Source organism: Trematomus bernacchii, unplaced genomic scaffold (genome assembly GCF_902827165.1).
Source record: "Trematomus bernacchii unplaced genomic scaffold, fTreBer1.1, whole genome shotgun sequence".
In the NCBI taxonomy this organism is placed as follows: Eukaryota; Metazoa; Chordata; class Actinopteri; order Perciformes; family Nototheniidae; genus Trematomus; species Trematomus bernacchii.
Window position 1 is genome coordinate 2309468 of NW_022987668.1, and position 15952 is coordinate 2325419.

The following is a 15952-nucleotide window of genomic DNA, read 5'->3' on the forward strand; positions in this document are numbered from 1 at the left end:
ATTCTGCATATGGGCTTTTTCTACAGATGACCGTCAGCTTCTAAATGAATAATTAATTTAAGATACAGAAGAAAACAAAGCTGATTGTCTTTTGAAATATTACATGAAATGAGATGCATTGATGTAACATGAACCCAATACTGAATTGTGTGTCTATATTCCAATGAGAAGTGTACAGTATGCACAATAAACCAGTGTGTGTGTGTGTGTGTGTGTGTGTGTGTGTGGTGTGTGTGTCTGTGTCTGTGTCTGTGTCTGTGTCTGTGTCTGTGTCTGTGTCTGTGTGTGTGTGTGTGTGTGTGTGTGTGTGTGTGTGTGTGTGTGTGTGTGGTGTGTGTGTGTGATAGCAAATTACTTTATTTAATATTGTAGGTTATTGTTTTAAAATAGTAAACAAGAAAGAAGTGGTGGGTGTGTTTCAATCTCTTCTCTAGGTAGATAGATAGATAGATAGATAGATAGATAGATAGATAGATAGATAGATAGATAGATAGATAGATAGATAGATAGATAGATAGATAGATAGATAGATAGATAGATAGATAGATAGATAGATAGATAGATAGATAGATAGATAGATAGATAGATAGATAGATAGATAGATGTCATGCAGCCCAAACAGTTGGGTTGTAAGATTGTCCATCAAAATAACAAAAGAAACCTAAAGAAGTTCTGATAAACGCTGAAAGTGCATGCTCGAATGGAAGTAGAAAATAAATCACTAAAGCGTTCTTCCATTAGAAAGTAAAGTTACAGTCTTCCCCTCTCACTTCCTGGTGTTTCCATCCTTTTGTACTTCTTCCCCTCCTCAGTCATCCTCCGACAGACCCTCGTGAGGAGTGGAGGGGCGGGACTTGCTGTGACTCCGGACCTCCGACTTCCTGTCCTGCAGGAAGTCCTCGATCTCTCCGGGCAAACACTGAAACTTCTCCTGGAACTCAGCCTCCACCGAGCCCTGCAGCTGCAGACACACAACGTGATGAAGAGGGTGGGAGGTTAATTTAAACATGTATTACCAGTTACCAGAGATGGCAAAAGTACACACATCCTTTACTCAAGTAGAAGTACAGATACTCGTGTTTAACAATACTCTGGTAAAAGTAGAAGTACTGACTAAACTTCTTTACTCAAGTAAAAGTAAAGAGGGCTTTGAAATGTACTTCAGTAAAAAGTACCCATAACTAGCAGCTGTTTTAAAGAGTACCTGACCTCCCTTTATATTAATAGAACAATAATGTCATTGTTAGCTAATGAATGTTTCCATGCTGAACAACGGCAACATGACAACGTTTTCATTGGTCCCTCTTCTTTAGAGAAGACCAGGAAATGATGGATACACGGATCGTGTTCAAATCAATAGGCACGCAATGACTCTAAATAATAATGATCACGCCACCAAACACACATTCAAACTAAAGGAACCAGCCTGTTTGGGAAATGTAAGAAGTAGAAAGTACAGGTATTTGGGTTCAACATGTAAGAAGTAGAAAGTACAGGTATTTGTGTTCAACATGTAAGAAGTAGAAAGTACAGGTATTTGTGTTCAAAATGTAAGAAGTAGAAAGTACAGGTATTTGTGTTCAACATGTAAGAAGTAGAAAGTACAGGTATTTGGGTTCAACATGTAAGAAGTAGAAAGTACAGGTATTTGTGTTCAACATGTAAGAAGTAGAAAGTACAGGTATTTGTGTTCAAAATGTAAGAAGTAGAAAGTACAGGTATTTGTGTTCAAAATGTAAGAAGTAGAAAGTACAGGTATTTGTGTTCAACATGTAAGAAGTAGAAAGTACAGGTATTTGTGTTCAACATGTAAGAAGTAGAAAGTACAGGTATTTGTGTTCAAAATGTAAGAAGTAGAAAGTACAGGTATTTGTGTTCAAAATGTAAGAAGTAGAAAGTACAGGTATTTGTGTTCAACATGTAAGAAGTAGAAAGTACAGGTATTTGTGTTCAACATGTAAGAAGTAGAAAGTACAGGTATTTGTGTTCAAAATGTAACAAGTAAAAATAAGTAGTGGAGTAAAGTACTGATACCAGAAACATGTACTTAAGTACAGTAACAAAGTAGCCTATTAGTACTCCACTACTTCCCACCTCCGCTAGTTACCTGTAAACAAATATAATCAGCAACTTATCAGAGTCTCAAGTTATGAAAGTAATGTAGCCTGCTCCGTATCAAATGCATGCAAATAGTTAAAAAAGAAAAGAAATATCAATAAGAGGTTTTTTAATTAAGACAACAGAACAATGTGACCAAAGAAGATATTTAGGATGTAGGTATCTAGTATTTAGGATTCAAACCCATAGGCTGCAGCTCTACCAGCTGAACTATGCTGCATTGTTTTATGTATTACTTTTCTTTTTGTATAGTTGTAATGCACTTTTTTTGTTCTTGTTTTTGTGTGTCTTTTTTCTACCTTTGGTTTCAGGTCCTGTATCTCCTGCAGGAGCTCGGTGTGCTGCTCCACCAGCTGATCGTGGCGCTTCGTCTGAGTCTCCTCCAGCTGGAGACAGAAACCATGCAGAGAGTTTTATGAAGCGTTATATAGAGTGGTGCAGTGATTTCCTATTTCTGTAGTGGACCCTGAAGGCATCTCCCAGGTTCCTTCCACAGAAAGCAATGGGATTTTTCCATTGGCTGTTTGGTTACTGCAGAAAATAGGCAACACACGTTTATGACACTTACATGTTTTTAAATTCACCAGATATGTCGTAGAATAAAACGTTTAAATCTCTTCAGGTTGTGTTAACCACAGACCTTATTTTAGGCTTCTAACACTTTCAAAAACCCATTGACATCCAGATGAGGGAACAGGAAGTGCTAAAATGCTGACCAATTTCTGGGTTTTAGGACTCATTCCTGCAACACTTTATTGTGTTGTAAACATTATGTGTTCCTGATCGTCTAGAGACAGCTTTCAGACTGTAGAAAAACCCCATAAAATAAATGTTTTTATCCTCCGCTCACCCGTTTTATGTTCTGGACGACTTCATTGACGTAGGACTTATTGATCTCAGTCTTCTCCCTGGGAAACACACAGTCAGAGTTCCAGATAAACATTTTTATGAGATACACTAAAGTTATGTGTGTGTGTGTGTGTGTGTGTGTGTGTGTGTGTGTGTGTGTGTGTGTGTGTGTGTGTGTGTGTGTGTGTGTGTGTGTGTGTGTGTGTGTGTGTGTGTGTGTGTGTGTGTGTGTGTGTGTTTATGGATCGTACTCTTCTGCCAGATGTTTCTCTTTGGTCTTCGCTTGGTTGATCTTCTCTGTTCTCCTTCGATCCATCTGTCTCTTCAACTCTTTTTTCTCCCTACAGCAGCAGAAAAAACACTAGAGCTCAGTGGGAGCGATCAGTCACAAAATAACTTGTTTGAAAATGTTCAATTTGGGGTAGAAAATGGTTTCATATCTGCAGAGGGCAGCGATCCTAAAAAGTGTTTCAGAAAAAGGTGCAGAAGAATCTCACTGGCTGACCCCACGAAGGAACGCCAGTCGAATACAAACGTACAAAAGTAAAGGCATCAACTTTCACCAAAAGCAAAAGTTATTCTTTGTATTTTTGCACCTAAATGTGTGTTGTTTAAATCTCATGTTTGAGACTCACTTGTCGCAGATGTCTTTGAGTTTCTTCATCTGCGTGTTGTGACTCTCCTCAGCCAGACTGCTCAGCCTCTCCGTCAGCTGCAGGAGACACATTTCACATCCATGTTTAAACTAAACTGGGATAAAGCAGCACATGGTCTGATAAACGTAGAACTAAACTCTACAGAAGCTGGAGCATTGGGGTTCGACTGTGACCTTTTTTTATGTTTGGGTCATAACACGTCTAAAGGAAGACATACAGTGTAAAGAAAGCACTTTCATTTTTTTACTTTGTCTGAAGATTTATCTTAAAATTCCCCATAAAGTTAGCATTACATTAAGCCTAATTTGCATATTTAAAATAAGGTTTCAGGCAACTTGTAATAGATAACTTATTTTTAAAGTAGTTTTTCCATTAACAACCTTGCAAAGTTTGCAAAGAGAAATAGAAAATCCCCTCAGTAAAGACTCTAATATATCAACTTAATGCAAAACATGTGGCATTATGTTCATATTTCTGTTTATCTTTAACACAGATACAGATACAGTATTTAAACAGAATATTTCAGAAAAAATATGAAAATGTTTCATAATGGGAGTTTCGTAGGGGTGTCTATTACTTTAGATTTTTACTTTATTTACTTGAGGTGTCTTTTCTTGCATTATAAAATAACAACCTACTGCACAACCTCATTTTAAAGAATTGAAATATTGTTTATTTTATTTGAACTATTTGCCTGGAGCAGAAAGGCAGCTCAGGTTAGGATGGTCCAGTTGTTTTTGTTACACTACTTGTGGTTACCATTTTGATGTGTTCTCTCTGCAGGTACTTCTGGCTGTAGTACTGCTCCTGCCTCAGAGTCAGGAGCTGCTGCTGCTGCTCGTCTCTGAGCTGCTGCAGACGCTCGTCCTTCTCCACCTCCGAACCCCTGAGGAGCATAAATGAGTAAATGAGAAATACAGCGGCCATTTTACAAATCCCTATTCGATTTGACATAACACTTTCATTTACATTACATTACATGTTACTTGTTAGATGCTTTTATCCAAAGCGACTTACATACTCAATACTGTGGGCAAACCCCACAGGAGCAATTTGGGGTGAAGTGTCCCAGGGACACAATGACATGCTGACTGCAGTGGGGTTTGAACCTGTGCTCCCCTGATCCAAACACCAACGCACTAGCCCACTGCGCCACAGCCTCCCGCCTCACCAAAGCAACTTACAATAAGTGCAGTTGAATTAAAGGTCCCCTATTATACTCTTTCTCATCAATATATCACAGGTCTCAGATATATACAAACATGTCTCTGAAGTGTTTGGCTCCAAACACCAAACAGATCATTGCAGCATCCCATAATCCCCTCTGTTTCAGCCCTGTTTCCAAAGTGCTGATTCTCTGTCTGTTACTTTAGATGAAAATAAGGAGCCCCTCCCCACGCCCCTCTGAGAGAGATTTGGTTACAAAGAACACAATGGTGCTCTAGGAGGAGATTCAGGTGATAAGGTGGGGGGGGGGGTTACACAAGACAAAACATCGTTATGACATCACAAAGTGGCAAAGCTCATTTTCAGACAGGTTTTTATATAAATGGATCAGGACAAAAAGAGAGAGAATCTTTTTTCCTGAAACTTTCAGAATCTCTTTCCACAGAGGGGACACATGTTGATGTAGAAGAGACATGAAGAAGTGGATTTTGCATAATAGGTGACCTTTAAGATACTGATGACATCTTGTTTTACAGGTCACTACCTGCTCTTGCTGCACTGCCGGACCGTCTTCTTGAACTTGTTATTGATTTCTCGGAGCAGTTCGGAGGTTTTCTTCTGGTGCCTCCTCACCAGCTCCTTCAGCTCCTTGAACTGCCGCCGCTGCTCCTTCTGGTAAACCTTCGACTGCTGCAGAGCCTCCATGGAGCACACCGGCACATCTGGGGGCAAATGTGGATATTTTGAATGAACTCTCTCTAGTTTAGTTTAGATTATTTGTTCATAGTGTCGTGGACAGTCCCCATTTATCAACTGTCACAAAAAATAGTACATGGGGCAACTTTAGCCAACATTGCTAATTTCCAGCTGTTGTCCAGATGATAATGGATACCTTTTTAAAATCACAATACATCAACAGCATTAGTTATGAAAAAAGGATGAAAGACAAGTGGATAGAGGCAAAAGGATAAAAGAGAACAATAAAATGCAAACAACACATGTTACTACATATATGTCTAGTGTTTCTTTTAAAGCTTGTATGAGTTTCATCATATATTTCATCATTAATAATACTTTTTTGGTCAATCATGATAAAAAAAAAGTCTGTTGATAGCAACATGTCTCACCTATCAAAACACTTAAAACCAGATCTTCACTCTTTGCTGCTGGTTTGGCTGCTTCTAAAACGCAGAGAAGACATGAAAAACATCAATAAAAGGTTAATTGAACAGCTAAACGTATGAATATTGGCACATTAAGATGTACTTTAAGCACTTTGTGAATGTGTGTCTCTGGAGGCGGGGGCTACCTGTCGTAGCTGCTTGCTGATTGGCTGCGGCGGCTTTGGGTGTGGTGGAGATGGGGGTGTGGCCTGCATGGCCGGGGGTGGGGCTTAACCCGTTCTCCTGAGGAGCTGGTTTCAGATCAGCCTTACGCTCTGCACAGGTATCTGCCTCATCCTGAATAAACACAACACAACAAGAATAAATAACAGCCAAACACAAGTTCAGTATTAACAAATAAAACAAGAATTTGAGTTTTCTTTAACCTGTTAAGCACCAAGCCTGTTTTTCATGTTTCAGGCTCGAAAATGACATGCCCAAAACAAATGACTACAACTTAACTTCTAAAAGGGTTATATGAATAATTTCTTTTATCAAAGCAAGGTTACATCTGTGAGTTGGATGTAGAAGTGTCAGAATCAATATAGATGTTTTTTATTTTAAAGAAAATTCAGATTTTACATAGTAAAAAACTGTAAATTATAGTGTCCGTCCAAAAATTCTTTTTTACAGATAGTGAAAACTACCCTTGGATGATGGGGTTAGTAGACTAAAAGCTTTAGGAATCCAAAGTACAACATATAATAAGTACCCTGTATCAAGATTGATGCAAAACAAGTGACATTTGACCTTTTTAGAGAGGTTTAGCCAAAACCACCCCACCTCTGAGGTGATTTGGATGGTTGACACCTCTTTCTGACCGTTAGAGCCAATAGAATCGAAGGGGGAGGCCCCCACACACACACGTTGTGAAGAGAAAAGGTGGGGGCTGCGCGCATGTAAATTTGCAGCAGAGTGGACCTATCTCTAGCTCTGACATTTGGAAACAAAAAACAGTTTTATTGCTTATGGATTATCAGACATTTTATTTCAAAGAGGACACAGACACATTGGATTAACCTATGGATTAACTGCAGCATCGTTTTTTTAGCGTTTTAATGCCATTGAAGACCAGTTTTGACCAAGGTAAGCCATGTTAGCGTTTCTAGCTACCTAGCTCCACATGTTATGATGTACGCTTTCGTTTATAGCGTCGCAAATGTTTATCACTGAGTGTTGAGGTGGGCACCAAACGATTCTATGTCTCCAGCTGATGCAAAACGAGTGGTTGGCTGTGCATCTAGGATAAGTAATAAGGGAGTTAGAGTGAGTTTAGGTGCAGAGATAGGTTACATTTTTTCGCTCGTGGCTAATTCAGAGGCTGAGTGTTAGCATTGTGGGTTTTTGTTGGAAAAAAAAATTAAAAAGATCAGTTAGCTGAGTTTCTTCCCGTTACATGGATATAAAACACTCATAGTTTATTAAATATTAAGATTCCTTAGATGTTGTTTCCTGCAAATGACGCGTTTATCAGCCCGGTACTGGGGGGGCGGTGCGTAACAGGTTAATGAATATCTTAAGTATTTTTTAAGGGGAGACACCCAAGCAGTGGCGATTCTAGAGTCTGTGGGGACCCTAGGCAAACATGTATATTGACATGTATATAGACTACCTTTTATTTAGTATTTAGTATTTTTGTATTTTATTATATATGTTGCATTGTTGGAGGAGCTCAGGTCAGAAGATTTTCATTGCCATTTCTACACTGTAGCTTTGTGCATATGATAATAAAACCTTTGAATTTGAATTTAATTATGTAAAGATGCGTCCTATAACTATAATAACCAGCAGAGCCTCACCTCGGTGTGTGCGTCCTCCTCTCCATCCTCCAGTGTCAGCGCGGCCAGCTGTTTGGACCGCTGCTCCAGAAGGTTCACGTACCGGATCGGGTTGGACAGAGCCTCGATCACATCTGGACAGGAAATGCAGATAAAGATTAAAAAACCTAGATGAATACAGAGCTGCGTGTACTTTATAGCAGTGCTTCTCAAACTTTTTTCAGTAATGTACTCCCTTTGAAACATTTTCTCAGTCAAGTACCCCCTGACCGACCCCAAACATTTTTGATCGAAAAAGCCTATATAAATAATTACAATATAGTGATGTTCCCTCAGTGTGTGATTTATTAACTGCTTCGTGCATGAATTACAACAAACTAAGGATATTTTCATTTTATGCATGAAAAAAAATAACGTTTTTATAAAACAGGTTTTTCCAAGGAGTTTTTCAACTGAAGTAATATATGTTTAACAAACTAATGAACAAAATGATATATTGTGAAAAACTATAAAATACAATACACACATTTGACATGTTTATATGAGGACCCCCTTGGTGGTTCTAGGAATTTTTTATATAAAATTGTGTTTTCTATTTAACTTATTGTTCTAAGATTATTTTTGTAATCATGCATGGTATTTTTTTAATTAACCTTTTTTTTTTTTTTTTTTTTAATCTCACGTACCCCCTGCAGTACCCCAACGTACCCATAGGGGTCCGCGTACCCCCATTTGAGAACCACTGCTTTATAGGGTCTGTTTCATGGACGTGGACATATTTAAGTTACTTATAAATGTTGTTGAAGTGCAGAAAAATGTTCTTTGTGTAGATTGCAACTCAATAACTGAGTATAAAGTCTACAGTGGTGTAACATTAAAGTCAATTTATGTGAGAATTAAATAAACACAATATTGAGGTACTTGTATTTTCATTGTCTGCTGCTTTGTACTTCTACTCAACATTATTTTAGTTGTATATTATCATACAAATACTGTAAATAAAACTGAATAAAATCAACAAATTAAAATGGATTGTTTATTATTATAGGAAAAATTTAGACTGGTCCGAAAAAAAACATTCTTGCATGAAATTCAGCAAATTTCTTGATTTTAAAACTCGTTTTTTGTGAAACTATGTAGGAAGAGTTGTTTTTCTGCAGAACAGTATTTACTTTCTTTGATTTATTACCTGCAAAGGTGTCTGGGACGTAGTCTTTGACCTCGATGTAGACAAACACAGCCGGCAGAACCAGAGACTGATTCTTTTCGTTCCTCAAGCTGATGTAACGATAACCTGAAAGAAAAATCAACCAACTGTCTGAAGCCAAAGAGTCTGATATTTTGGTTGAGTAATAATGAAAGAATCAGGCAAGAAATAAGGAGATGTATGAAGACAAAATTACAAGGAAACATAGCAATGAAAATGTATATGATAATATTACATTTCTTCTAATAGTTTCCTCTTAATACTACACACTGATACATTACAGTCTCACAATAGACAGAGAGGAAGTTAATGTGGGATGAATAACTACCTGGTCTAATGGCAGACACTGGAATAATCCGATGACCGATAAACTTTCCTCCTTCCTCAAAAGCAGCGATCCTCAGCGAGGCCAGAGTGGGAAGAATCACCTGCAGAGAGTCAGAGAGTCAGAGAGTCAGAGAGTCAGAGAGTCAGAGAGTCAGAGAGAGAGAGAGTCAGAGAGAGAGAGAGTCAGAGAGTCAGAGAGTCAGAGAGTGAGAGAGTCAGAGAGTCAGAGAGTCAGAGAGACAGAGAATCAGAGAGACAGAGAGACAGAGAGACAGAGAGTCAGAGAGACAGAGAGTCAGAGAGAGAGAGAGTCAGAGAGTCAGAGAGTCAGAGAGTCAGAGAGACAGAGAGTCAGAGAGAGAGAGAGTCAGAGAGTCAGAGAGTCAGAGAGTCAGAGAGTCAGAGAGTCAGAGAGACAGAGAGTCAGAGAGAGAGAGAGTCAGAGAGTCAGAGAGTCAGAGAGTCAGAGAGACAGAGAGTCAGAGAGTCAGAGAGTCAGAGAGTCAGAGAGTCAGAGAGTCAGAGAGTCAGAGAGTCAGAGAGTCAGAGAGTCAGAGAGTCAGAGAGTCAGAGAGTCAGAGAGTCAGAGAGTCAGAGAGTCAGAGAGTCAGAGTCAGAGACAGAGAGTCAGAGAGACAGAGAGTCAGAGAGAGAGAGTCAGAGAGTCAGAGAGACAGAGAGTTAGAGAGACAGAGAGTCAGAGAGTCAGAGAGTCAGAGAGTCAGAGAGAGAGAGAGTCAGAGAGTCAAAGAGACAGCGAGTCAGAAAGTCAGAGAGTCAGAGAGACAGAGAGTCAGAGAGTCAGAGAGTCAGAGAGTCAGAGAGACAGAGAGTCAGAGAGTCAGAGAGTCAGAGAGACAGAGAGACAGAGAGTCAGAGAGACAGAGAGTCAGAGAGTCAGAGAGTCAGAGAGACAGAGAGTCAGAGAGTCAGAGAGTCAGAGAGTCAGAGAGACAGAGAGTCAGAGAGTCAAAGAGTCAGAGAGTCAGAGAGACAGAGAGTCAGAGAGTCAAAGAGACAGAGAGTCAGAGAGTCAGAGAGACAGAGAGTCAGAGAGACAGAGAGTCAGAGAGACAGAGAGTCAGAGAGTCAGAGAGTCAGAGAGTCAAAGAGTCAGAGAGTCAGAGAGTCAGAGAGACAGAGAGTCAGAGAGTCAGAGAGTCAGAGAGTCAAAGAGACAGAGAGTCAGAGAGTCAGAGAGACAGAGAGTCAGAGAGTCAGAGAGTCAGAGAGTCAGAGAGTCAAAGAGACAGAGAGTCAGAGAGTCAGAGAGAGAGAGAGTCAGAGAGTCAGAGAGTCAGAGAGACAGAGAGACAGAGAGTCAGAGAGACAGAGAGACAGAGAGTCAGAGAGACAGAGAGTCAGAGAGTCAGAGAGTCAGAGAGACAGAGAGAGAGAGAGTCAGAGAGTCAGAGAGACAGAGAGTCAGAGAGTCAAAGAGTCAGAGAGTCAGAGAGTCAGAGAGTCAGAGAGTCAGAGAGACAGAGAGTCAGAGAGACAGAGAGACAGAGAGTCAGAGAGACAGAGAGTCAGAGAGTCAGAGAGTCAGAGAGACAGAGAGAGAGAGAGTCAGAGAGTCAGAGAGACAGAGAGTCAGAGAGTCAGAGAGTCAGAGAGACAGAGAGAGAGAGAGTCAGAGAGTCAGAGAGACAGAGAGTCAGAGAGTCAGAGAGTCAGAGAGTCAGAGAGACAGAGAGACAGAGAGTCAGAGAGTCAGAGAGTCAGAGAGTCAGAGAGTCAGAGAGTCAGAGAGTCAGAGAGTCAGAGAGTCAGAGAGACAGAGAGACAGAGAGTCAGAGAGTCAGAGAGTCAGAGAGTCAGAGAGTCAGAGAGTCAGAACATCATCACACTGGTTATTGTTGTTAGCATCTGGAGCTAGCTACACTAATGGATATCAGAAGCTTTTTCAACAGGAAGTAGGAGGAAGAGTTATCAGCAGATGAGTCAGAGTTACAGCTCAGGTTGGTTTCTGTTGAGTCTCACCTTTTTGAAGACGATGGGCTCCTCGTCCCACACCGGGTTGACGGCGTTGTTGTTCTGAGAGGTTTTAGTTTTCAGGGCTTTCCTCCTGGTGTCTGCAGGAAGTCCGAACATGTCCGCCTCCACATACACACCCACACGCTTCTCAGTGAGAAACTGTCCTGAAATTACCTGGATCACACACACACAGACAAGGAAACGTTTCAGTAAATACACCTAACATGTAATTGAGAGGTGCAGGAATGAGTCCTAAAAACCCTCACATGAGTCCACATATTTTCGTTAGAAGCCCAAAAGTAGATTTGCCGCTGCTGAATCCAAAAATGAATCCACACAGGAACACAAACTAACAACTAACCTATATAGACTGTGCACCAACAACTCCTGTGTTCTGGGAGGAAAAACTACTAGTTTTGGCAAAGGAGTCAGGTGGCTTTGGCGAGAGCATTTATGGATGTAACACCATACATACAGACGTTCATAAACCTACATTGATGTTGGCTTTTCCTTCAGGGTGTTTTGCTGCTACCCCTGTCCACACAAGTGCATTGATCAGTTTCTGTGCAGCCATTACTGTGTATTTCTCCAAACTAGGGCTTGGTTTTAGATAAATACCTCAAACGACCCCACTTCAAACTCTCTGAAATACAGAATGGAGTACAAATACTTCGTTACTGTACTTAAGTACATTGTTCTGGTATCAGTACTTTACTCCACGACTTATTTTTCTGATGACTTTTTATTTTTACTTCTTACATTTTGAACACAAATACCTGTACTTTCTACTTCTTACATTTTGAACACAAACACCTGTACTTTCTACTTCTTACATTTTCCAAACAGGCTGGTTCCTTTAGTTTGAATGTGTGTTTGGTAGCGTGATCATTATTATTTAGAGTCATTGCGTGCCTATTGATTTGAACACGATCCGTGTATCCATCATTTCCTGGTCTTCTCTAAAGAAGAGGGACCAATGAAAACATTGTCATGTTGCCGTTGTTCAGCATGGAAACATTCATTAGCTAACAATGACATTATTGTTCTATTAATATAAAGGGAGGTCAGGTACTCTTTAAAACAGCTGCTAGTTATGGGTACTTTTTACTTAAGTACATTTCAAAGCCCTCTTTACTTTTACTTGAGTAAAGAGGTTTAGTCAGTACTTCTACTTTTACCAGAGTATTTTTAAACACGAGTATCTGTACTTCTACTTGAGTAAAGGATGTGTGTACTTTTGCCATCTCTGTTGAACTGTCCCTTTAAAGAGGAAAGTACCTTCACAGAGAGGGTGTTAGCCACGATGCCGTCCACCGTGTTTTCTGCAAAAGGGTCGAAGTGTTTGTCCGGTCGTCTCATGAACTCCGGCTTAAGTCTGTAGCCGCTGCGACCATTATACTCAAACATGAAGAGATTCAGCTGCATGGACAAATCTGGGACAAAAAGACAATATTAAGTTAAGTACAAACTTTTCGCAATGCAGTTAATAAATTGGAGTTACAATATAAGTGTATATATGAGCTATGAGTTCAAAAGAGCAGTAAAATACATTATTTTAGCATCCCACCAATAGCTGCTTGAATTCCGAGTTTTGATGCTTTGAATTTATGAAATTCTTGAAAAGCTTAAATCAATTGAACTTGTACTGATTTTGGATGAATTTTGGGTTGAGTTAGCAAACGAAATTAAGTGCAGTGTTTGCAATGTCCTTTCATCTTAATTGCAAGTGGTAAAATATGTATTAAGTATATTGAGATAAATTGTATAACATTGACTATGTTTCACTACGGTTCAAGAAACCTACTTGCCCCTATACACATTTTTATATCAATTAGCAGTGATCAAATAACAACAATAGACTTAATTAATATTAAAAGTCATGTTTAATCTTCATTAAACTCAATTAATTGGTATATTTTCCCATATTCTCTAGCGCCCACCTGCCGCCATTTTTGCACGAGTGTCTAGATTTAGTTGCCTGAAAATACTTTTAATTATTCAGGGAACTCTTGTTCGCAGAGGTAAGGTTAATAAATCTGGTCGTTTATTATAAGCAGTCTTCTAATTTGTCTTATTTTCTTAGGAATTACTGGACATTTTAAGCACTTTATCCCTAAACATTTCAAGTTGACCTGAGCTCCCCATTGACATCAGGACAGCAGAAAGCCTACACATCTTCCGGCGCAGACTGAAAACTCATCTCTTTCGACTCCACTTCGAGCAATACAATTACTAACAAATAATTATATACAGCACTTATATACTAACAAAGGACTGGCTAATCTAAAGCCAGTTGAGTAGTACTTGAAATGTTTTGGCTCTATGAAAACTAATGTACTTATATGATTCTGTTTTCTTCAAGTTTGTATCTTCTTGGTCGAATGCACTTATTGTAAGTCGCTTTGGATAAAAGCGTCAGCTAAATGCAATGTAATGTATTATGTTATATTGGAAAAATATATTGTAGGGCCATACCTATACAAAACATGTCTGTGAAGTTTTTTGCTTAAAATACCAAACAGATCACCCATTAGGCGCTTTCACACCAAGCACTTTGCCGTACTTAGTTCCCAGTACTTAGTTCATCGGAACTCTTTAGTTCACACTTTAGTAAGTCCCTGAGGGAGGATTAGGCAAATGAAGCCGTCACTTCTTCTTCTTCTGCTTTGGGTTTACTGGCAGGCCGCAAATAACTTCACGGCGTATACTGCCACCCGAAGTCCCCGGCCGGAAGTCCCCGGAGTTGGGGACTGGCTTCAGTAGAAGCTGCTGGGAGTCCCAGCAGCTTCTACTGAAGCCTTCCGAGTAAATCGACACCTCCTCATCTCCACCGTTTTTTTTGTGTTGCCATAAATTATTCTCTCTCCGTTGGTGCGCTGGGCTAATGCTAATACTAATAATGCTAATGCCAGCAAATACAATGGCGGCTTCACAAAACCTTTCCGAGTTTTACGGGGCGTGGTTTGCAATTCGCCCAGCCAATCAGAAATTGGAACCTTTTTCTCCCCAGGAAAGTACCACCTCTCTAGCAGGGACTGAAAAGGGGTGAAAAGGTTCGCAAAAAAAGTTCTAGTTCCAGTACTTTTTGGTGTGAACGCAAAATCCCAGGAACTATCGGAACTATTCCTGGGAAAGTGTGAAAGCGCCTATTGTAGCCATGCCTCATATTGCTCAAACCCCTCTTTTGCAGCCCTGTTAGAGAAAAGCAGATTTTGGGTCCTTAGCTTGAAAAAAAAAAAAAGAGGAGGCGGAGCTAATGCCTAATCAGAATTCTACCGGAGATAAAGTTAAATTCTGCTGTGATAAAACGCCATCCCGTTCTAAACCACATCAAGGATTATTTCTGAAACAGTATGGAGCTCAAATGCTTTTTCTCTTGCGGGTTTATCACAAGGTGAGTTCCTTTTTTAATTTCCTGCTTTTTAAACACATGTGCTCTCCAGTACAGGTTAGCTCTGAGTGTTAGCGAGGCTTGCTAATGTAAACAAAGACGAGATTACGTCCAAAAAACGTCAGGCATTGTTTCTGATATCAACTTTCTGTGGGTCCGCTGCCGATTTGACGTCATATCGGCAGCAAATCTGTATCCGCTCGTGGTACCCCCGTTTTTAAAAGATGTGGATACGGAGGAAAAGAGAGAGGGTTTTATTTTCTGACGCTGCGTGAGTTCCCCGACACACCGGGGACACATATTTATGTATAAAAGACACCAGAAAGTGCATTTTGCATGATAGGTCCCCTTTAAATTACATAAACTGTGAAGGAAGAATGCCACAAAGTTTTTTGTTTAAAGGGGACCTATCATGCAAAATGCACTTTTGTACGTCTTTTATACATGAATATGTGTCCCCGGTCTTCCAGGGAACTCACCAAGTGTCAGAAAACACAACCCTCTCTATTTTCCTCCATACCCAAATCTCTAAAAAAGGGGCTGCAACGGATCTGATAAAAACTGATCCAGATTTGAACACTGTCCTGACGTCAGGACAGTGGCGCTACGGCTATTGGGCCAACTCCACCAATCAGGAGGAGACAGCCACGGCCATTGCCGTTCGAAAGCGCTGGAGACGCTGTAGTACATATGCCAGGCCAGTGCTGTTCTCATAGAATCAGCCCTTGCAAAAACAGAGCTAGAAATTGTCAAATTGAGCAAAATGAGGCATGGCTAAAATGCATGATCTGTTTGGTATTTTGAAAAAAAAAAAGTATAAATATGCCTTATGGTCCTACACTATATTATTCAAATATAGCATGATAGGTCCACTTTAAGGTTTAAAAATCACTGCTCTTTTGCGTAACATGTTGACATTAAAACACTGAATGCTCACCTATAGTCTGGTAGTTGAGAGCCACGAGTTGACAGCCGGCGTTCCAGAAAAGCTGCGGCATGAAGTTAGAGGAATCCACTCTGGTTCCTTTTGGGTAGATACGACTCAACTGGGATTTATTATATCTGGGTAATTAATGTAAGGTTAACAACAATTATGTTAAGTGAGTTAAAATATTTCTAAATCCCCATCTCAGGGAAAATATTTAATTTCAAAGAACAAAATAACAGCAAGACATCCTCCAGAGCACAAACATTTTAATAATTCATAAAAAAATAATCAATATTACTACAAATGCTACCACTAAAGCGCATCAGACTAAATGTACCAATACACTAATTTTCTACACCTCTAATATAATGATAATACAAATAAACAATAA

General features: G+C 39.8%; 1 protein-coding gene across 1 annotated transcript in view; it reads right to left on the bottom strand.

Moving 5' to 3' along the window:
* Window positions 1-309: 309 nt before the first annotated feature.
* Window positions 310-15952, bottom strand: part of LOC117487187 (1-phosphatidylinositol 4,5-bisphosphate phosphodiesterase beta-1-like) — a 44138-nt gene continuing 28495 nt past the window's right edge. The window contains exons 18-32 of the mRNA XM_034135845.1: window positions 15571-15695; window positions 12521-12675; window positions 11249-11416; window positions 9267-9366; window positions 8921-9025; window positions 7753-7865; window positions 6100-6250; window positions 5918-5971; window positions 5335-5512; window positions 4383-4509; window positions 3603-3679; window positions 3219-3308; window positions 2969-3026; window positions 2418-2504; window positions 310-961 (exon numbers count right to left, since the gene is read on the bottom strand). Of these exons, the coding sequence (XP_033991736.1) occupies window positions 809-961; window positions 2418-2504; window positions 2969-3026; window positions 3219-3308; window positions 3603-3679; window positions 4383-4509; window positions 5335-5512; window positions 5918-5971; window positions 6100-6250; window positions 7753-7865; window positions 8921-9025; window positions 9267-9366; window positions 11249-11416; window positions 12521-12675; window positions 15571-15695 (1741 nt within the window). The 3' untranslated portion in view covers window positions 310-808. The remainder of the gene's footprint in view (window positions 962-2417; window positions 2505-2968; window positions 3027-3218; window positions 3309-3602; window positions 3680-4382; window positions 4510-5334; window positions 5513-5917; window positions 5972-6099; window positions 6251-7752; window positions 7866-8920; window positions 9026-9266; window positions 9367-11248; window positions 11417-12520; window positions 12676-15570; window positions 15696-15952) is intronic.